Consider the following 23,894-nt stretch of genomic DNA (forward strand, 5'->3'; position numbering starts at 1 on the left):
TATTTCTGTTGAGTGTTGTTAGGTTCGAGTTGAGAACGATTTATGTTTTATTTAAGCGTTTAGTTAAATCCATTAGAGAAGGTTCCACCAAGTTCATGGCTTGCAATTTTGGTACTTAGGTCAAGTCTGCATACGAGCCAAGTGGCTCATCAGGCCGGAGCTTATCCCAGTTTCAGTAGCATGAAGCGACTAGGAGTATTTCTACTCCCCGCTGGATGGGATAGTAGTCTATCGCAGGGTTACCCCCAGCTTTAAATTCGCCGGTACCCATTTATACACCTGGGTGAAGAGAGGCATCGTGAGAGTTAAGTGTCTTGCCCAAGAGCACAACACAATGTCCCTGGCCAAAGCCCCAACCCTGGACCGCTCGCTCCGGAATCGTGCGCACTAACCATGAGGCCACCGCGCCTCCCACAATTTTTGGTACTTAAGGGATCGATGTTACTTTAAGGTAAAAGACGAAATTAAGTCAGCGCCTATCCAATAGAGAACCTCCCTTGACTGCTTGAGAGCCCAAAATTTCATGAGCACCTCAGGTGTTTACTCAGATTGTTGAGTGCCTTGTATATATCACACTTATTCTACCCTTAGTTTAACAACGGTAGTGTTACTGCGCCAAGAAAGCGCAAATTAAACCTTAAAACTTTTACACAGCTGATCTAAACGGAAGTTTATGCGATTATTCAAAATTTTAATTCGAAAGCTGAAATGTTTGGCATAATAAAAAATAATTATAATAGCAAGACTAGTGTAAATTTATTTCTTCCCAATTTCTTTCTCGCAGCTGATTGCCGGTTGGTTACTCGGTACTATTATGTAAGAACCTATACCAGCTATACCACTTACTACACCACAGGTTGCGGTTTGTGGAGCAGATGCAGGGCTTCAAGGTAGGTTAAGACTATAGCCTTGTCGTTTTTACTTCGCCCGCATCCATTTTCGATCCTCCCTAATGATCGAGAGCCAGCTCTACCAGCCACACCCCTGCAGTGTAAACCAAGGCTTTATCTTTCAGTTACTGACAGAGAACATTTATCCAGTGATAAGGCCTCTTACATTTCCAAACATCTGCAGAATTCTGAACATTGTCGCACCTTATGTTCAGCAGATTGTATCTATGTTTTGGATCATGCCTGCAGTAGTTTCCATCTTAAGATAAAAAAGGCCATTCGTATTCAAAGAAAACAACCCTCTTTGAATCAACAATTACACCAAGTAAATCTAAAACTATGCTTATAATTCTCACACTTTCGCGCTTTGCTTCATCTTGTTGTCACAATTAGCATTTTTCTACTTATTATAAATTCAGCTGCCAATGCTTTGTCAATCAATCAACTGACGATGACAGTAGGTTCTGTCGAAATATGTCTTTGAAACTTAAACGTTTTGTCGTTGCGTTTAAAAGTGTAAATGTTTTGTCTCCCCAGGCGGGCGCGGAAGTCACAACAGAAACTACTAAGTCGAAGGGTCTGGGTTCCAAATCGTCATGGGGCAAGTTGTCCGTGTTCGTAAATGACGTTATCATCAAGTCCTTACAGTTTTAGGAAATTATTTCGTATAGCTGCTTACATATGGCCTTAACTACAGAGGCGGGCAAATGACGATGCGACATATGGCAATCCATTTCAACGAAAACCGTTGTCGTATGTGTTTTATAGCTGTATAAGGTTTCTATAATTCCTTAGCCTTAGTGACGCTCTACAAAAGCGGAAAAAACATATTTTTAATCTTACGGGCCAGTTTTTGTGTTGCTAGTTTGGAGGGAGGGGGAGGAGGTGGAGCGGGAGAATGGGGAAGAGCCAGGAGCCCATGACTGAGTTAAGTCCGTTCATGCTTTGTTTCTTCAATTGTTGTCAGGGGTCAGGGGCGTACACCCTGTTCAAGAACTGCCTCCAGTGTGGGGTCCAATCCCCAACCACCATGGCTACTAAAAATTGAGAAATTCCGGGCATTGACTGCGTGATTACTGCTTGGTCGTCCTGAAAAAGGAAAAGGCGCTAACAGCGTTCTTATGCATAAAGGTGGAATAAAAAAATATCACCAGGGGCCATTGCCAAAGTTTTTTAAGAATCAATGTTCAACGTTACGTCCATCTTCTATGAATAAAGTTGTTTACTAACTTACTCACCGAAGGCCATTTCCGAGTTACCTTGTGCCTCTGTTTCAAAACGAGTCTTCGTGCAAAACGTTTCTTATGAAAATAAGTTTGATTTGCATGAAAATGAACCTGTAAGCGGAACTCATTCTCATATGAATAGTTTCACACTTAGACTCGTTTTGACAGAGAAACAAAAGACAACTCGGAAATGGTCTATTTAGTATGCAACTAAAAACCAGGATTTGGATGGGGTTCCTGGTATCTCAAATGTCAGTTAAAAAATGTCAGCCCATTTCTTGGATATTAGAAAATTTTGCAGCTCTCAGATCTCAGCTGTATATCAGTTCTCAGCTACAAGTTAATAAAACCCGTCCAGACTCTCCAAAAATAGCTTAGTTTTACACCTGATCCTTTATTTTCCACAAGGCTACCAGTAGTTAATGTTTCTAACCTCTCAACGCAGTAAATGGGAATTTCGTCTGTTTAAGGAGAATTGATAGACTTGTATTGGGGGTTAGTCAAAAAAACCTCAGTCTCCAAGCGAGACTGCTTGGTGTTCAGCGGGCCTCCTCATTCCCTTTGCTCCATGCCCTACCCTCCCCCCTTGCCCCCAAAGAAAAAGCACGAATCGGTTGTTCAAAAACGGTTGCTTTGAGATAAAAAGATTGCGTGCTATTATCTAAAATAAGAAATATAGTTGCTGGCGATAGCGATAACGCAGAAACCGGATAGAAGTATTGTTTAGGTGTATACACTCTGCAATTTTCACTCGATTACTATATTTTTTTTTTACATTTCACTTAAATTTTAAATAATGTAGGTATCTATGGGTACTGTTGTTACAATAGGCAACCTATTGTAGGTAAAAAGACTAAAACAAAACAGAGAATTATAATACATAAACATTTAGTAGAGTAGAAAATATAGTTTCCGTGTTTTCTCGATTACCTAAAACTTGACCGGTGGCGGATCTAGACCATGAGCTAAAAGAGGGGGGGGGGGGGGGGGGTGTGGTAGGCGGTTTTTCTTTTTTACTTGCCCTGCCAGCTTTTCTTCCTTCTGCGATTTTTTTTTTTACCCAAATTGGCCCCTTCCCTAGATCCGCCACCGAAGACCCCTGCATTTTATTCAAGCTCTCTGTTTGTAACGCAAGGGTTTCTATTCCTTTATTCTGGCAGCCATGCAACTTTCCATTTCTGAAATAACTTACTCGTGGGGCTTATTTTCAACCCTACGCTGCAGACCCATCGTTTACTAATCGAGAAAGTACGGCAATTACGAAGCAGTATAATCGCATAAAGCATTATAGACGTTTGAGCACTGTGGTCATCATGGCCTCCTAAATTATAGGCATTTGTGTGTTACGTGCTACAATAAAATTAATTTTTGAAGTGTTTCGGAGTTCCTTTTAATTAGTTATCGTATTCATAAAATAAAGTGTGTATAGATGCATATGAAAGACGGCCAACAGGAGGCTGGAGGCAAGCAGTGACACGCGGTATGACGAAACTACGATAACCAGAGAAGATTGACTCTCCTGGCCCAATTATCATCATTTGTCGTATACTTGTACAGAGGGACAGAGTTCCGAACAATCCCTTCCCCCCCCCCCCCCTCCCGGCGGAATTACTGAAACAGGTCACTGTCTACATTGAAACACCCCTCATGTGTGCCGACCGTTTAGCTTGCGTCCAAACTTTGCGGAAATAATCAATTAGAACTAATTGAAAGGATTTCTCGGGGTAGCCATCAGCTTAGTAAACCAAAAGGGAAAAGCCATGCACGGGGACCCCATGTGAAAAAGTTGGGGATACTCGTCGGGACATTTGAATTAAACCCCTAACGGATAACAATCTGGGCGTGGCTTTAGCTTTGTTTGTCCCGGCCAAAAGATACAACTTTAAAATGGAGAGGACAGCATTTGTTTTTGTTTTTTTCTTATTTTTTCGAGTGCAGCCTTAAAATTAAGAGATATCTTGACGGGTAAATATAGTTTTGAACACCCTAAGAGAGACCAAAGTCAGCGACTTACACCCCTAAGCGAGACCACGAGCATCCTCGACTTTCATCATGTTCATTAAAAGTCCCCGCCCCCTTTTTCCAGGAGAAACAGGTTGTACAAAAGACTCGAATAAGTCTCAGCCATGCGGGCCGTTGATCTAGGCTAACGCGCAGTTTCTCTCTTGGGGTCACGCTACTGGTTTGGAGAATTTGATCATACCTCAATACGATTTCGCGTCAGTGGTGGATTTAGGGGAAGGGCCCGGGGAGCCCGGCCTCCTCCCCTTATTTTGGGTAAAAAAAGAAGAAATCACAGAAGAAAGAAACGCTGGCAGGGCAAGCAAAACAAAACCGTTCCCCCCGCCCGCCCCTGATGCTGATCACTCTTTTCAAGAATAGGATTCTTTCAGTTATAAGGTTTGGTAATAACTTGGAAAGTTCCGTGCTATGTCATTAATTTGGTTCAATCTTCTTTGCCTGAGTTGGCCTTACTGTACTTGGGCTGGATTTCTAGCTGTTTGTGAACCCGCATTTCTTGCCCCACAAGGAACTTCCAAAACGGCCGGAAATTGAGCCTAAACTGTAGCCAGGGGCTAACTTTCAGTACTGGAGTGACCTTGGAATAACCCGCTCGATCCGGAGTCGACCGCCCTAACCAGCCATGAGGCCACTGCTTAGCCAATAGAACGTTCGGTAATCGAATCGAACTTCAATTCACGTATTCGATCGATTGAATAAGGGTTCGATTACCGAGCGTTCGATTGTGTTCGATTGGCTAGATGTTTTGGTAAGTTCGATTGTGTTCGATTGCAGAACCCAAACGAACTCAATCGATAATAAACAGCACATTGGGGAGTGTACTTTATTGTTTTGTATTTTGAATGAGAGAAAATGATCAAGAAATTGAGAACAAATCTGATACTCTACGTAAAGAACGTTTTAATATTTCTAATTTGGCTTGGTTTGAGCTTTCCAAGAAATTGAAAGCAATGCTTCATGTATTAAAATTGTTGGAGGACTTGGTCTCCGGGCTTCCGTAAAGCAGCACCACAACTTATAACTAAAAATAGTTTACGTCACCGAAAGCCACGTCTAACGTCTTGTCAAACAGAACGTCATTTTTATCCTGAGTAGCCAACCTTGGTCCCCCGATGGAGTAGGCTGTGAGACACCACAATGCATTATTGCTTTTCATTGGTGACGTTTTTCTAGCAAAAAAATGGAAGAGTCGGTTGAAATAATAAGTAGTGTACTTTTGTCTTTCTACGCAAACGTTATCATAAACTACCTAAAAGGGTGAAAAGCGGGTTCTTTAAAGTGTCAAATAGTAGCTGGTTTACTAAATGTTCTGGGCTTAGCCCTTCTTCTTCATCTTATATACTGAAGAAGGTCCAAGCCCGAAACGCTTAGTAAACTAACTACTATTTGACACTTTCAATAACCTTTTCAGCCTCAAATTTAGTTTATCGCCATAGTATCACGCATCATAAGAGTATTTTGCCCATTTCTAATGATATATTACCGTTTAATTAGCTAATACAAGGCTAGTCGATTACTTGAATGGTTTGTCATTGAGCCGTTCATCTTGCCAAAGGTTTGAATGGTCCTTTAAATTGCCTATACTTATCATGTGATGGAATTCATTCGTCTTTAAGCAAAAAATAGTGAATTCCGACTTTAAAACCTTAATATCTAAAATTGTTTTGAAATGAGTTTCAGATGAATCTCGTCATGAGAAACAAACAGGGCCAATTTCCAAGCCAAACTCTTCCCCACTGTCTCCAATGTCATACACTGCCACATCGTGGATTGGAAGTCTGTGTGTCTTAGAAGTGTTCATTTCGATGACCGTTTTACGCCATGTTCCATCCTTAATCTGAAAGTAAGAAATGTACGTTCATACGAGACGATGAAAGAAACAATTGCAACAGAACACGATTACTGCAACTTTAAAAATTGGCGGTCTCTGGGAATGTAAAACAAAGATGGAAATCAAATTCGTCCCCTCATTTGTTTGTGTGTACTATAATACTAGGTATTACCGTACCCAAATTCGCAATTAGCCAATCAGAAGCTGTGTCTACGTACTGTCCTGATATCCCGCGATATCAAGTCACTGACCTGATATGGCTACGATATCATGCCAAATTTGGCCGAATTGGCCGAATTGGCCGAATTGGCCGAATTTGGGTACGGTTAATACCTAATCGCTTCGGTGACATATCAACCTCGTTTGGGCTCTCCATGGGTATTTTGGCTCGATTACGTCTCGGCAAAACACGAACCCTGGCTTGACCAGACAAGCCCGATATGTCACCAAAGCGTACCAAAAAGGTACGACAAGGTATAAATACTAGTTAAGCTTGAATGATGACAAAAGAAATAAAATTAAGCGGGCTTTCTTTAGTTTAGAGTAAAGACTTCTTACTTGACATTCATCAAGGACTACTGTTGGTTTGTATTTCCTGGTTCCTTTGGCATGAATCTCTATCCCATTGTCAGCCTTAAGCCTGATGGAGTGTTCGTAGTTTCTAGAGCCCTGCCTGAACCACGCAGTGGAGTTTAAACAATGATAGGTGATAGTCTGTTTGGCGTGGTTACTCAACAACCGAAGGAATGTCAGCTGAATAGGATCGCAGTCGTACGCAAACTGAAGATGACCGTAAAAAAAAAAAACAGTTCAGTTATCCCACTGACATGGAAAAATAAGCACATGCATACGTATGTACATAAAACACACATTCTCCCATTGCCATTACTACTACTATCATTACACCACCAGTAACCGCTATTAAATCCTGTTACTATTACCATTACCATTACCACTACAATCCATTACTATTATCCCTAACCCTACCCCTATCAAGAACCTTTCGGAGGAGTCTGGCACCTGCCAATATAACAGTCCTCCTAAACCTCATAATCAGCGTTGTCATCATTATCATAATCATAATCATCATCATCATACTTATTTTAGCTAACCCCAAGCAGAGAACTGCACGGGTTAATACAAAACTGAGAAAAAACCAATGTATTCATTTTTGGTGCACGGTCAAGGTAAAAAAAAGCCACTTAAAAACATCAAACAAAGAACTTTGACTGGCTTCCTAACTGAACCATTCCCCTCTATAGCTCTAGAAGCACAAGAAGCGTCGTCCCAAACCTCAAGAACATGAATACTGAGGGTTAACATACAAATTGAAAAATATTATGGTATCTCAAGGAAAGACTAATGTGGTTATGGTATGAAAGTCTGCCTACCAACCGACTACCAAAACTACATAGTCTTGGACTCATCTACCGTAAAAATCCGAAAGTAACAGGTCCCGTTACTTTCGGATTTAGTAGGCTAAAGGGGTTGTTACTTTGATGTAGCCGTTACTTTCGGGAAGCCGTTACTTTCGGATGGTTAAAATATGTTTGTACGGTATTTCACAGTCGTTTCTACGGTGGCCTGTAAGGAAAACCGATATTTTTCATTGTCACATAAAAAATTTTCCTTTGGCGACTTAATATATGAGCATAGCTTTCTTTTTTTTTGTCTTTCTTTGTCTACCGACCGCGATTTTATTAATCGCGATCGCGACTTCTAACTTTCGATCACAACTAATAACTCTCGATCGCGAGTTATAACTCGCAATCCCACTTATAACTCTCGATCGCAACTTATAACTCGCAATCGAAACTAATAACTCTCGATCTCGACTTGTAACTCTCGATCGAAACTTAAAACTCCCGATGGCAACTTATATTTCGCGAACGCAACTTATAACTCTCGATTGCGACTTAACACTCTCAATCGCGACTTATAACTCGCGATCGCGACTTGTAACTCGCGATCGCAACTTATAACTCTCGATCGCAATTTCTAACTCTCCGATCGCGAATTATAACTCTCGATCGCAACTTTTAACTCGCGATCGCACTTATAACTCTCACTCGCAATTTATAACTCTCGATCGCGACTTGTAACTCTCGATCGCAACTTATAACTCGCGATCGCGACTTATAACTCTCGATCGCAACTTCTAACTCGCGATCGCAACTAACAACTCGCGATCGCGACTTATAACTCGCGATCGCAACTTATAACTCGCAAACGCAACTTATAACTCTCGATCGAAACTTATCACTCGCGATCGCGACTTATAACTCGCGATCGCAACTTATAACTCTCGATCGCAACTTATAACCCGCAAGCGAAACTTATAACTCTCGATCGCAACTTATAACTACCAATCGAAACTTATAACTCGCGATCGCAACTTACAACTCTCGATCGCGACTTATAACTCGCGATCGCAACTTATAACTCTCGATCACAACTTATAACCCGCAAGCGAAACTTATAACTCTCGATCGCAACTTATAACTACCAATCGAAACTTATAACTTGCGATCGCAACTTACAACTCTCGATCGCGACTTATAACTCGCGATCGCAACTTATAACGCTCGATCGCGACTTATAACTCGCGATCGCGACTTATAACTTGCGATCGCAACTTATAACTCTCGATCGCAACTTACAACTCTCGATCGCGACTTATAACTTGCGATCGCAACTTACAACTCTCGATCGCGACTTATAACTCGCGATCGCGACTTATAACTCGCGATCGCAACTTATAACTCTCGATCGCAACTTACAACTCTCGATCGCGACTTATAACTTGCGATCGCAACTTACAACTCTCGATCGCGACTTATAACTCGCGATCGCGACTTATAACTCGCGATCGCAACTTATAACTCTCGATCGCAACTTACAATTCTCGATCGCGACTTATAATTTGCGATCGCAACTTACAACTCTCGATCGCGACTTATAACTTGCGATCGCAACTTATAACTCGCGATCGCGACTTATAACTCGCGATCGCGACTTGTAACTCGCGATCGCAACTTATAACTCTCGATCTCAATTTATAACTCTCCGATCGCGAATTATAACTCTCGATCGCAACTTTTAACTAGCGATCGCACTTATAACTCTCGACCGCGAGTTATAACTCTCGATCGCGACTTGTAACTCTCGATCGCGAATTATAACTCTCCATTGCAACTTATAACTCGCGATCGCGACTTATAACTCTCGATCGCAACTTATAACTCGCGATCGCAACTAATAACTCGCGATCGCGACTAATAACTCACGATCGCGAGTTATAACTCGCGATCGAAACTTATAACTCTCGATCGCAACTGATAACTCGCGATCGCGACTTGTAACTCTCGATCGCAACTTATAACTCCCGATCGCAACTAATAACTCGCGATCGCGACTTATACCTGGCGATCGCAACTTATAACTCTCGATCGCAACTTATAACCCGCGAGCGCAACTTATAAGTCTCGATCACAACTTATAACTACAAATCGCAACTTGTAACTTGCGATCGCAACTTACAACTCTCGATCGCGACTTATAACTGGCGATCGCGACTTATAACTTGCGATCGCAACTTATAACTCTCGATCGCAACTTTTAACTCGCGATCGCAACTAATACCTCGCGATCGTGACCAATAACTCGCGATCGCAACTTCTAACTCGCGATCGCAACTTATAACTATCGATCACAACTTATAACCCGCGAGCGAAACTTATAATTCTCGATCGCAAGTTATGACTCTCGATCGCGACTTTTAACTTTCGATCGTGACTTATAACTCTCGATTGCAACTTATAACTCGCGATCGCAACTTATAACTCTCGATCGCGACTTATAACTCGCGATCGCAACTAATAACTCGCGATCGTGACCAATAACTCGCGATCGCAACTTCTAACTCGCGCTCGCAACTTATAACTATCGATCGCAACTTATAACCCGCGAGCGAAACTTATAATTCTCGATCGCAACTTATGTCTACCAATCGTTACTTATAACTCGCGATCGCAACTTACAACTTTCGATCGCGACTTACAAGTCGCGATCGCGACTTATAACTTGCGATCGCAACTTATAACTCTCGATCGCAATTTATAACTCTCCGATCGCGAATTATAACTCTCGATCGCAACTTTTAACTCGCGATCGCACTTATAACTCTCGATCGCGACTTTTAACTCTCGATCGCGACTTATAACTCTCGATTGCAACTTATAACTCGCGATCGCGACTTCTAACTCTCGATCGCAACTTATAACTCGCGATCGCAACTTATAACCCGCGAGCGCAACTTATAAGTCTCGATCGCAACTTATAACTACAAATCGCAACTTATAAATCGCGATCGCAACTTACAACTCTCGATCGCGACTTATAACTGAAGATCGCGACTTATAACTTGCGATCGCAACTTGTAACTCTCGATCGCGACTTATAACTCGCGATCGCGACTTGTAACTCGCGATCGCAATTTATAACTCTCCTTTCGCGAATCATAACTCTCGATCGCAACTTTTAACTCGCGATCGCACTTATAACTCTCGATCGCGAGTTATAACTCGCGATCGCGACTTTTAGCTCTTGATCGCGACTTATAACTCTCGATTCCAACTTATAACTCGCGATCGCGACTTATAACTCTCGATCGCAACTTATAACTCGCGATCGCAACTAATAACTCGCGATCGCGACTAATAACTCGTGATGGCGACTTATAACTCGCGATCGCAGCTTACAACTCTCGATCGCAACTTATAACTCGCGAGCGCAACTTATAACTCTCGATCGCAACTTATAACCCGCGAGCGCAACTTATAACTCTCGATCGTAACTTATAACTACCGATCGCAACTTTTAACTCGCGATCGCGACTTATAACTTTCGACCGCGACTTATAACTCGTGATCGCAACTAATAACTCGCGATCGTGACCAATAACTCGCGATCGCGACTTACAACTCGCGATCGCAACTTATAATTCTCGATCGCAACTTACAACCCGCGAGCGAAACTTATAACTCTCGATCGCAACTTATGTCTACCAATCGTTACTTATAACTCGCGATCGCAACTTACAACTTTCGATCGCGACTTATAACTCGCGATCGCAACTTATAACTCTCGATCGCAACTTATAACCCGTGAGCGCAACTTATAACTCTCGATCGTAACTTATAACTACCGATCGCAACTTTTAACTCGCGATCGCGACTTATAACTCTAGATCGCGACTTATAACTCGCGATCGCAACTAATAACTCGCGATCGTAACCAATAACTCGCGATCGCAACTTATAACTTTCGATCGCAACTTATAACCCGCGAGCGAAACTTATAACTCTCGATCGCAACTTATGTCTACCAATCGTTACTTATAACTCGCGATCGCAACTTACAACTTTCGATCGCGACTTATAACTCGCGATCGCGACTTATAACTTGCGATCGCAACTTATAACTCTCGATCGCCATTTATAACTCTCCGATCGGGAATTATAACTCTCGATCGCAACTTTTAACTCGCGATCGCACTTATAACTCTCGATCGCAACTTATAACCCGCGAGCGAAACTTATAACTCTCGATCGCAACTTATGTCTACCAATCGTTACTTATAACTCGCGATCGCAACTTACAACTTTCGATCGCGACTTATAACTTGCGATCGCAACTTATAACTCTCGATCGCCATTTATAACTCTCCGATCGGGAATTATAACTCTCGATCGCAACTTTTAACTCGCGATCGCACTTATAACTCTCGATCGCAAGTTATAACTCTGGATCGCGAGTTTGAACTCTCGATCGCGACTTATAACTCTCGATCGCAACTTATAACTCGCGATCGCGACTTATAACTCTCGATCGCAACTTATAACTCGCGATCGCAACTAATAATTCGCGATCGCGACTAATAACTCGTGATGGCGACCTATAACTCGCGATCGCAACTTACAACTCTCGATCGCACATTATAACTCGCGAGCGCAACTTATAACTCTCGATCGCAACTTATAACCCGCGAGCGCAACTTATAACTCTCGATCGTAACTTATAACTACCGATCGCAACTTTTAACTCGCGATCGCGACTTATAGCTCGCGATCGCGACTAATAACTCGCGATTGTGACCAATACCTCGCGATCGCGACTTACAACTCGCGATCGCAACTTATAACTCTCGATCGCAACTTATAACCCGCGAGCGAAACTTATAACTCTCGATCGCAACTTATGTCTACCAATCGTTACTTATAACTCGCGATCGCAACTTACAACTCTCGATCGCGACTTATAACTCGCGATCGCGACTTATAACTTGCGATCGCGACTTATAACTCTCGGTCGCGACTTAGAACTCGCGAGCGCAACTTATAACTCTCGATCGCGAGTTATAACTCTCGATCGCGACTTATAAGTCTCGGTCGCGACTTATAACTCGCGATCGCACCTTATAACTCTCGATCGCGAGTTACATCGCAACTTGTAACTCTCCATCGCGACTTATAACTCTCGATCGCGACTTAACACTTTCCATCGCGACTTATAACTCGCGATCGCGACTTTTAACTCGCGATCGTAACTTATAACTCTCGATCGCAACTTATAACTCTCCGATCGCGATTGATAACTCTCGATGGCAACTTTTAACTCGCGATAGCACTTATAACTCTCGATCGCGAGTTATAACCCTCGATCGCGACTTGTAACTCTCGATCGCGTCTTATAACTCTCGATCGCAACTTTTAACTCGCGATCGCAACTAATAACTCGCGATCGCGACTAATAACTCCCGATCGCGACTTATAACTCGCGATCGCACCTTATAACTCTCGATCACGAGTTACATCGCAACTTGTAACTCTCCATCGCGACTTATAACTCTCGATCGCGACTTAACACTTTCCATCGCGACTTATAACTCGCGATCGCGACTTTTAACTCGCGATCGTAACTTATAACTCTCGATCGCAACTTATAACTCTCCGATCGCGATTGATAACTCTCGATGGCAACTTTTAACTCGCGATAGCACTTATAACTCTCGATCGCGAGTTATAACCCTCGATCGCGACTTGTAACTCTCGATCGCGTCTTATAACTCTCGATCGCAACTTTTAACTCGCGATCGCAACTAATAACTCGCGATCGCGACTAATAACTCCCGATCGCGACTAAAACTCGCGATCGCAACTTATAACTCTCGATCGCAACTTATAACCCGCAGGCGCAACTTATAACTCTCGATCGCAACTTATAACTACCGATCGCAACTTATGACTCGCGATCGCAACTTATAACTCTCGATCGCGACTTATAACTCGTCATAGCGACTTATAACTTGCGATCGCAACTTATAACTCTCGATCGCGACTTATAACTCGCGATCGCAACTTATAACTCTCGATCGCAACTTATAACCCGCAGGCGCAACTTATAACTCTCGATCGCAACTTATAACTACCGATCGCAACTTATGACTCGCGATCGCAACTTATAACTCTCGATCGCGACTTATAACTCGTGATAGCGACTTATAACTTGCGATCGCAACTTATAACTCTCGATCGCGACTTATAACTCGCGATCGCAACTTATAACTCTCGATCGCAACTTATAACCCGCAGGCGCAACTTATAACTCTCGATCGCAACTTATAACTACCGATCGCAACTTATAACTCGCGATCGCAACTTATAACTCTCTGATCGCGACTTATAACTCTCGACTTAAAACTTTCGATTGCAAATTAATAGATAGATTTAGTCCAGCCTAAAAGCGTAGCTCCCGGCCTCAAGAGTCCACATGGGCCCGATGAGGATGACTGAGTGTGTGAAAATCGTAGCTCCTGGGCCCGGTTGCTCAGAGCCCGAGTAAGCTAATCCAGGAAAATGTAGAATTTTTATTTGAGCCTTTCAACTTTGCGGTGAGGTTTTCTGTATATTTTTTGGCCTTCTGTTTTGAGTTTTAATAATCACCATATACACAAAACAAAGCAGCAAAAAACATTTGCATAGAAGAAAAAGTTATAATTCGGTTAACTTTTAATCCTGGGTTAGCGTTAACCGCCTTCCGAACAATGCTGCCCTGTTTTCAACAGGTTAACCTGACATGAGCCCGAAATCCAATCGAAAACCAGCACTTGGTCAGCGGTGAACCTCAAAAAACGCGTGACCTCGATGAGCTGTAAACTTGAGCCCGCGATATGGTCACATGATACTGGTCAGCGGATACCTTGTTTTGACAGATGTCAATTGATCATAACATGGATGTCCAACATCAAAGAAGTACACGGTAAAGCAAGGGCGCATATCTCCGCCAACCTATTATTTGTAGTATGGCCGCCATGTTCCCCGACTCCGTGGTCGTCGTCGTCGCCGTCGAGCGTACGTGCCCACGAGCAATACCGCTAGCCATGATAACCATGAGAAAATCAACTCATGGGTTACCTTTTCTTTCCTATATGAGTATGGGGCTCCGCTTGGAGCTCCGCTACAACTCGCGACTTCTAACTTTGCAACTTGATTTCCTCTGTGCAGTGCGCGTGCGGTCACTGCCCGAAACAATATAATATAGCGGCTGCAATCCGCTGTTACAGTAGAACCTCGGTAACTCGAACTCTGAAGGGAAACGAAAAACAGTTCGAGTTAGCGGGGGTTCGAGTATCGGGGTCGATTGAATATCCAACTTGCCAGGTTAATAATTGATAGTTTGCTTATTTTTCAGCACTTCAGTATACAGTGACAGCTAAAGCACCGCATCCAGTATGACTCATAAGATCGGGAAATGACTGTCAAATATGTGAACGGTCAGTTGCACTGATTAAAAACAAATTGCTGTGGTGTTAGTTTTGAGTGTTTTTACTGATTACAGGACAAGAAAAGCTAATGGGATGACATCCCTGGTGAGTTACATGAACCAGAATTCGAGTTATCGGGCTAAATTTTTATCAAAGGAAACTAAATTTAGTTCGAGTTAGCGGGGAATTCAAGTTATCCGAGTTCGAGTTAAACGAATTAAAATGACTGAAAAGTGGGGTCAAATTCATCGAAAATGGGACTTGGTTCGAGTTAGCAGGGAATTCGAGTTATCCGAGTTCGAGTTACCGGGATTCTACTGTACTTCGCTGTGACTTTTCTTGTCGCCCTTTTCCGATTTCATACCGACGGAGCTCTTCCGAATTACATTCCTAATTTACGTAGCGGCAATGGAGATCGAGAGGCCTTGATAGAGGATTACTTCTGTCTTGTTAGCTACTGGGAAGCGATCTCATTTCTGCTGGTATATCATGGTATTCGATTAAGTTTTAAGGCACCAGAAAAGGATCCTCAGAAGTCGTGGACTACGCAGGAGAAATATCCGTTCAAGTATCAAGAGAGTCGTGGATGCTGTAGAGCAAGAATTACAATGCAACCTGATGTCTTTGAAATGCTACAAAGGCACTTAACACACGTTTACTCCTTTTAGAAGCCAATCATATAGCAAATATAAACTAAAATCTTAGGGAAATGCACATCTCCTCCACCTCGTCCGCCATATTGAAACTTACAGTACCTTCTGTATTACCTCTAACCAGGGCCTCTAGTGCGGGCGCCATCGCGAGTTATAAGTTGGGATCGCGAGTTATAAGTTGCGATCGCGAGTTATAAGCTCCAATCCCGAGTTATAAGTCGCCATCGAGAGTTATAAGTTGCGATCGAGAGTTATAAGTAGCGATCGCGAGTTATAAGTTGCGATCGACAGTTATAAGTTGCAATCGTGAGTTATAAGTTGCGATCGAGAGTTATAAGTTGCGATCGCGAGTTATAAGTTGCGATGGGCAGTTATAATTTGCAAACGAGAGTTATAAGGTGCGATCGCGAGTTATAAGTTGCGATCGCCAGTTATAAGTTGTGATCGCGAGTTATAAGTCGATCGCGAGTTATAAGTTGCGATCGCGAGTTATAAGTAGCGATCGCGAGTTATAAGTTGCGATCGCGAGTTATAAGTCGCGATCGCGAGTTACAAGTTGCGATCGAGAGTTATAAGTTGCAATCGCGAGTTATAAGTTGCGACGGAGAGTTATAAGTTGTGATCGCGCGTTATAAGTTGCGATCGAGAGTTATAATTTGCGATCGAGGGTTATAAGTTGCGATCGTGAGTTATAAGTCGCGATCGAGAGTTATAAGTTGCGATCGCGAGTTGTAAGTTGCGATCGCAAGTTATAAGTTGGGATCGCGAGTTATAAGTTGCGATCGCGAGTTATAAGTTCCGTTCGCGAGTTATAAGTTGCATTCGAGAGTTATAAGTCGCGATCGCGAGTTATCAGTTGCGATGGAGAGTTATAAGTTGCAATCCCGAGTTATAAGTCGCCATCGAGATTTATAAGTTGCGATCGCGAGTTATAAGTTGCGATCGCAAGTTGTAAGTTGGGATCGCGAGTTATAAGTTGCGATCGAGAGTTATAAGTCGCGATCGCGAGTTATAAGTTGCGATCGACAGTTATCAGTTGCCATCGCGAGTTATAAGTTGCGATCGAGAGTTATAAGTCGCGATCGCGAGTTATAAGTTGTGATGGGCAGTTATAATTTGCGATCGAGAGTTATAAGTTGCGATCGCGAGTTTTAAGTTGCGATCGAGAGTTATAAGTCGCGATCGCGCGTTACAAGTTGCGATCGAGAGTTATAAGTTGCAGTCGCGAGTTATAAGTTGCGACCGAGAGTTATAAGTTGCGATCGCGCGTTATAAGTTGCGATCGAGAGTTATAAGTTGCGATCGCGCGTTATAAGTTGCGACCGAGAGTTATAAGTTGCGATCGCGCGTTATAAGTTGCGATCGAGAGTTATAAGTTGCAGTCGCGAGTTGTAAGTTGCGACCGAGAGTTATGAGTTGCGATCGCGCGTTATAAGTTGCGATCGAGAGTTATAATTTGCGATCGAGAGTTATAAGTTGCAATCGGGAGTTGTAAGTCGCGATCGCGAGTTATAATTTGCGATCGAGAGTTATTAGTTGTGATCGCGAGTTATAAGTTGCGATCGAGAGTTATATGTTGCGATCGCGAGTTATAAATTGCGATCGAGAGTTAGAAGTCGCGATCGAGAGTTATAAGTTTCAATCGCGAGTTATAAGTTGCGATCGCGAGTTATAAGTCGCGATCGCGAGTTATAGTCGCGATCTAGAGTTATAAGTCGCGATCGCGAGTTATAAGTTGCGATCGAGAGTTATAAGTCGCGATCGCGAATTATAAGTTGCGATCCTGAGTTATAAGTCGCGATCGAGAGTTATAAGTTGCGATCGAGAGTTATAATTTGCGATCGAGGGTTATAAGTTGCGATCGTGAGTTATAAGTCGCGATCGAGAGTTATAAGTTGCGATCGCGAGTTGTAAGTTGCGATCGCAAGTTATAAGTTGGGATCGCGAGTTATAAGTTGCGATCGCGAGTTATAAGTTCCGTTCGCGAGTTATAAGTTGCATTCGAGAGTTATAAGTCGCGATCGCGAGTTATCAGTTGCGATGGAGAGTTATAAGTTGCAATCCCGAGTTATAAGTCGCCATCGAGATTTATAAGTTGCGATCGCGAGTTATAAGTTGCGATCGCAAGTTGTAAGTTGGGATCGCGAGTTATAAGTTGCGATCGAGAGTTATAATTTGCGATCGAGGGTTATAAGTTGCGATCGTGAGTTATAAGTCGCGATCGAGAGTTATAAGTTGCGATCGCGAGTTGTAAGTTGCGATCGCAAGTTATAAGTTGGGATCGCGAGTTATAAGTTGCGATCGCGAGTTATAAGTTCCGTTCGCGAGTTATAAGTTGCATTCGAGAGTTATAAGTCGCGATCGCGAGTTATCAGTTGCGATGGAGAGTTATAAGTTGCAATCCCGAGTTATAAGTCGCCATCGAGATTTATAAGTTGCGATCGCGAGTTATAAGTTGCGATCGCAAGTTGTAAGTTGGGATCGCGAGTTATAAGTTGCGATCGAGAGTTATAAGTCGCGATCGCGAGTTATAAGTTGCGATCGACAGTTATCAGTTGCCATCGCGAGTTATAAGTTGCGATCGAGAGTTATAAGTCGCGATCGCGAGTTATAAGTTGTGATGGACAGTTATAATTTGCGATCGAGAGTTATAAGAAGCGATCGCGAGTTATAACTTGCGATCGCCAGTTATAAGTTGTGATCGCGAGTTATAAGTCGATCGCGAGTTATAAGCTGCGATCGCGAGTTATAAGTTGCGATCGCGAGTTATAAGTTGCGATCGCGAGTTTTAAGTTGCGATCGAGAGTTATAAGTCGCGATCGCGCGTTACAAGTTGCGATCGAGAGTTATAAGTTGCAGTCGCGAGTTATAAGTTGCGACCGAGAGTTATAAGTTGCGATCGCGCGTTATAAGTTGCGATCGAGAGTTATAAGTTGCGATCGCGCGTTATAAGTTGCGACCGAGAGTTATAAGTTGCGATCGCGCGTTATAAGTTGCGATCGAGAGTTATAAGTTGCAGTCGCGAGTTGTAAGTTGCGACCGAGAGTTATGAGTTGCGATCGCGCGTTATAAGTTGCGATCGAGAGTTATAATTTGCGATCGAGAGTTATAAGTTGCAATCGGGAGTTGTAAGTCGCGATCGCGAGTTATAATTTGCGATCGAGAGTTATTAGTTGTGATCGCGAGTTATAAGTTGCGATCGAGAGTTATAAGTTGCGATCGCGAGTTATAAATTGCGATCGAGAGTTAGAAGTCGCGATCGAGAGTTATAAGTTTCAATCGCGAGTTATAAGTTGCGATCGCGAGTTATAAGTCGCGATCGCGAGTTATAGTCGCGATCTAGAGTTATAAGTCGCGATCGCGAGTTATAAGTTGCGATCGAGAGTTATAAGTCGCGATCGCGAATTATAAGTTGCGATCCTGAGTTATAAGTCGCGATCGAGAGTTATAAGTTGCGATCGCGAGTTATAAGTTGCGATCGCGAGTTATAAGTGGCGATCGCGAGTTATAACTTGCGATCGCCAGTTATAAGTTGTGATCGCGAGTTATAAGTCGATCGCGAGTTATAAGCTGCGATCGCGAGTTATAAGTTGCGATCGCGAGTTATAAGTTGCGATCGCGAGTTTTAAGTTGCGATCGAGAGTTATAAGTCGCGATCGCGCGTTACAAGTTGCGATCGAGAGTTATAAGTTGCAGTCGCGAGTTATAAGTTGCGACCGAGAGTTATAAGTTGCGATCGCGCGTTATAAGTTGCGATCGAGAGTTATAAGTTGCGATCGCGCGTTATAAGTTGCGACCGAGAGTTATAAGTTGCGATCGCGCGTTATAAGTTGCGATCGAGAGTTATAAGTTGCAGTCGCGAGTTGTAAGTTGCGACCGAGAGTTATGAGTTGCGATCGCGCGTTATAAGTTGCGATCGAGAGTTATAATTTGCGATCGAGAGTTATAAGTTGCAATCGGGAGTTGTAAGTCGCGATCGCGAGTTATAATTTGCGATCGAGAGTTATTAGTTGTGATCGCGAGTTATAAGTTGCGATCGAGAGTTATAAGTTGCGATCGCGAGTTATAAATTGCGATCGAGAGTTAGAAGTCGCGATCGAGAGTTATAAGTTTCAATCGCGAGTTATAAGTTGCGATCGCGAGTTATAAGTCGCGATCGCGAGTTATAGTCGCGATCTAGAGTTATAAGTCGCGATCGCGAGTTATAAGTTGCGATCGAGAGTTATAAGTCGCGATCGCGAATTATAAGTTGCGATCCTGAGTTATAAGTCGCGATCGAGAGTTATAAGTTGCGATCGCGAGTTATAAGTTGCGATCGCGAGTTATAAGTGGCGATCGCGAGTTATAAATTGCGATCGAGAGTTATAAGTCGCGATCGAGAGTTATAGGTCACGATTGCGAATTTTAAGTTGCGATCGCGAGTTATAAGGTGCGATTACAAGTTATAAGTTGTGATCGAGAGTTATAAGTCGCGATCGCGAGTTATAAGTTGCGATCGAGAGTTATAAGTCGCGATCGCGAGCATAACTCGCGATCGAGAGTTATTAGTTTCGATCGAAAGTTATAAGTCGCGATCGCGATTAATAAAATCGCGGTCGAGAGACAAAGAAAGGCAAAGAGAAAAGAAAGCTATGATTATTTATTAAGTCGCCAAAGGAAAATTTTTTATGTGACAATGAAAAATATTGTGCAGTCCCTTACAGGCCACCGTAGCTATGTTCATTTAATTAAGTTGCCAAAGCAAAATTTTTATGTCGCGATGAAAAATATTGAAATGTCCCCTACAGGCCTCTTGAAATTAAATGTTCCGTTTATGTTTGTTACTAACTACCCTCATAAACAAAGCAGACTGTTTTAACAACAAAGGCTCTAAATGTTGGTACTGTAGAGCGAAGGTATAATTATCGCATTAGATCACAATGTAACTAATTACACTGTATGATTTAACTTTGCTGCCCGACAAATACAGCTTGTAAGTCTTCAGGTTGTTCAGTCCTGCAGTCAAGCTGTTCTATCCGCATTGCGCATGACATCAAAGAGTTTCTTTTTCTTCTTCAAGGAGTCGCTTCATTCGGGTGGAACGCTGCTTTTGTGGGGGACCATTCAATCCATCGATCAATCAATCAACTTTATTTAGAGAGGGTGACACATGACAGTATAAACTGATAAACTAGTGGCCCTCTGCGCTAAAAAACTACGAGTAATTATTAAATAACTAAGTATAATTCAGGGTATGAACAATACAAAGTTACAATATGTAAGGAGTCACAAAAAAAAAAAATGTGTGTATACATAATTACAATGATTTAAAAATTCCTACCTATAAGGGTTTCAATAGGGAGGTAAAAATTTAACGTTACTCTCGGGGAGCCGTTATTAACCTAAGTCACTAGCCGTCATTAGAGACGCCATTTTTCACGTATTACCTCAGTGAACTCACCCGATCCACTAGATTTCAATTATAACATTCCGTTATAAGAATTACTGACCCTCTTACAACTTTAATCAAGATCTGTACCTGTAGACGATCATCAAATTCCTTTGCAAACCACTTGTATCCGTCATTTCCCGAGAACCACTTTTTATTTCCTGTCTGCGTATGAATGGGGAACCTTTGTTAAAACTTCACGTTAACTCATTTTTCTAACCTGTTGGATGCGGTTGACTATGAAAATCGTGAATAAGATATGGCTTGCAATAATATTAGTGACATTCAATCCACATGCAAATGTCGTAGCTTTTTAGCTACAATTTTTAAAAAGTTTTAAATGATTTCAAAATATATTTTTTCGCAGATAAATGTACTGAGCTGAAGGTTTAAATACTTCACTTCTTATTCGTTCAGTCACACGAAACTCTTTTTTTGACTCTTATTAGGTTTCAATCTTCACCGATCGATATCTGGTGCCAATACAAAGAAACGGCAATTCCATATGCTAGTCGTCTTAATTTGAGGCATTCAATTTGGTATTTATGGGGTTGTCCCAAAATATTATGAGCTCTATTAAGCCCTGTCCTCTTGAGATTCACCGTTATATTACTTGAATGCGTTGTTATTATTTCTAATCTCACCTTGCTTTTGTTTGGATAAATACAAGTTGCGCTCAAGGCAAAATCACAATAGACCTTTATCGCATCATCGGGTGGTCCTTCATTTGGATCGATCCAGTAATGACCTTAGAAAAAATCAAAACACTATCACAGTTGAGCCTCCTCAACCTTGGGATGCGAGTCTTCCAAGCGAACAAATTGCGAAAAAGTACCGTAAAGAAGACGAGATTGAAAATACATCAGACCAGACCATAGTTAAAAGAGGGAAATGGTTAGAAAACCTGGCAAAGTATATTGCATAGTTTTGTTTGCTATATTGGGGTGGACCCCGCACAAAACCTGGCAAAGTACAAAAGGTGGTTGTGTGTGCTCATACAACTAACCAATAGAAGCATTGCAATTACGTAATTCATGCATAGTCAGTGAACATAAAACAAAATTAAAAGATGTACAGGGTCAAGGACCTTCCAACATAAATCTCAGTCTGTTTGTTTTCTTCTTTGATGTTTACCGGCCTTCCTAACCATTTCCCTCTATTAACTACGATCAGACCTTCATTTTGATTTTTGTTATCGCTGAAAGATAAGTTAACAAAACCTTAACTGCTTTACCACTGGTAACATTGGGTTGAAGCTGTTTCAGGTCTCGGCAGGTTCTGGATGGGTGACTCCTGGTATTCAAATAACGTCTGCATGTCTTGAACGACTGCACGTTGGCGCTAATGACTTCAAAGAGTGGATTAATATCCTAAGAAAATAATTCGAAATAACAGCATATCAAGAATGAGCACTAATTGCATTACATCGCTTAGCGTGGACTCATAAAAAGAACGTCTTTGCCCAACGTGTAAGACATTTGGACCAAAAAACTCGACATTTTAAAAGCTTTAGCCAGTGCCATTTCATCACAATCGATTAATGCCGATCAAAGGGTATAAATGGTCCCGTCAAGTTGTTTGCAGTACAAAGAAAGGAAAGGAAAAAAAAAAAGAAAAAGTTACTGAGGGGCATCTGACTTCTAATTGTTAATTATAACCCTAACCCTGACCCTAACCAAAGTCTAAATTTACAATCAATAACGTTAGGTCCAGGAGAAACATTTCTTTGTTAACAGGTTAAGGGTCCTCAACAGCGTATATTTCTTTACGTTATCGTACCCAAATTAGCAAATAGCCAATCAGAGGTCATTTCCACTGTCCTGATATCCTGTGATATCAGTCACAGACCTGGTAGTGGCCGTGGATATTTTGGCTCCACAGCGTCTCGTCTACGACAAACCATAGCTCGCAAAAGCTCGCCTGATATGATGTCAGAGCGAACCGTAAAGGTACGGTTAGGTATAAATGTCACTAGAATGGGGAAAATCCCCCCCCCCCCCCCCTCCTATTCTACAAACTTCTATACGGGGAGGCTCGCCTCGTGGTCCAACCCCTTACCCTTTTGTATACCATTTTGCCAGAAATGGTACCTCTTTCATATACCTTAATTGAAAATAGGTAACCCTTTTGCATTCGCAAGTCGTCTTGTCATTTTCATGTAGAATCCAATAAATGAAATGATACAGCCATTTTGTGCGTCTGTTCGAATTGTTTGAATTGAAAGCCCCTTAAAATAACTACATGACAGATCTCTCTTTCATATACCTCAACTTGTAAAATCCCTACCCTTTTATATACCTGAAGCATGAAAATGGGACCCCTTTCGGGCGGAGCCTCCCCGTATAAGCCATAATAGGGAGTAGCCCCCCCCCCTCCGGAGGGGGAAAATCGGAAGAAACGCCAACAACACGAACACTAACTGAGGATCGAATGTTGAAAACAAAGGTTCTAAAGACTCACCATGCCAGCATTTGTGGAGTCACCGCCTTCTGGGGTTCTAAGCTGTGAACAATAAAATAGCATACTCAAGAAAAAATATCAAGATAGGACATAAGAGAGGCAACGTTTCGGCTTGATGCCGTTCTTCTACATAATTACGAACCCAAAAATAAATAAATAACTTAATTCAAATGTCGAATGTATTTAGCACTGTTGTGCTAATTGGGAACACTGTAAATAAACAAACAAATATTGCAAATAGTACATAAATTATTAAGAATCCCAACTGGTGGGAGGCTGACCAGTTGGTTCATATTTACACAACGCGGTCGAGGAGTTGAACTCGGGGTTACCGAGAACAAATCCAGATGAGGAGCATTAGGGTGGAGGATTTGAACCAGGGATCTCCAGATCTAAAATCCAGCGCTCTAAACTACTCAGTCACCCCGCCTCCGACAAGACAAAAGAGTTGGGAAGGATTCCTATTTTTTTCCCTCGCATCAACATTAAATGCCTTCCGTCCTCCTTTTTCAATGTTGAGGTCTACCAAAAGACTTCAATAACACTACATAGCTCAGTTA

General features: G+C 42.2%; 2 protein-coding genes across 3 annotated transcripts in view; one reads left to right on the forward strand and one right to left on the reverse strand.

The window, feature by feature from the left end:
- LOC110055038 (uncharacterized) overlaps positions 1-3,492 on the forward strand; it is a 28,286-nt gene extending 24,794 nt beyond the window's left edge. The window contains exons 6-7 of the mRNA XM_089285961.1: positions 785-890; positions 1,428-3,492. Of these exons, the coding sequence (XP_089142087.1) occupies positions 785-890; positions 1,428-1,512 (191 nt within the window). The 3' untranslated portion in view covers positions 1,513-3,492. The remainder of the gene's footprint in view (positions 1-784; positions 891-1,427) is intronic.
- A 1,526-nt stretch (positions 3,493-5,018) lies between these two features.
- LOC110055042 (uncharacterized) overlaps positions 5,019-23,894 on the reverse strand; it is a 59,349-nt gene continuing 40,473 nt past the window's right edge. For both annotated transcript variants that reach the window (XM_089285347.1, XM_089285348.1), the window contains 6 exons: positions 23,335-23,376; positions 22,109-22,244; positions 21,519-21,622; positions 20,965-21,039; positions 6,528-6,749; positions 5,019-5,975 (listed from right to left, as the gene is read on the reverse strand). In XM_089285347.1, coding sequence (XP_089141473.1) covers positions 5,829-5,975; positions 6,528-6,749; positions 20,965-21,039; positions 21,519-21,622; positions 22,109-22,244; positions 23,335-23,376 — 726 coding nt within the window. In that variant the 3' untranslated portion in view covers positions 5,019-5,828. The remainder of the gene's footprint in view (positions 5,976-6,527; positions 6,750-20,964; positions 21,040-21,518; positions 21,623-22,108; positions 22,245-23,334; positions 23,377-23,894) is intronic.

This window comes from Orbicella faveolata, unplaced genomic scaffold (genome assembly GCF_042242905.1).
Source record: "Orbicella faveolata isolate gen_17 unplaced genomic scaffold, um_ofav_v1 contig_13, whole genome shotgun sequence".
NCBI lineage: Eukaryota > Metazoa > Cnidaria > Anthozoa > Scleractinia > Merulinidae > Orbicella > Orbicella faveolata.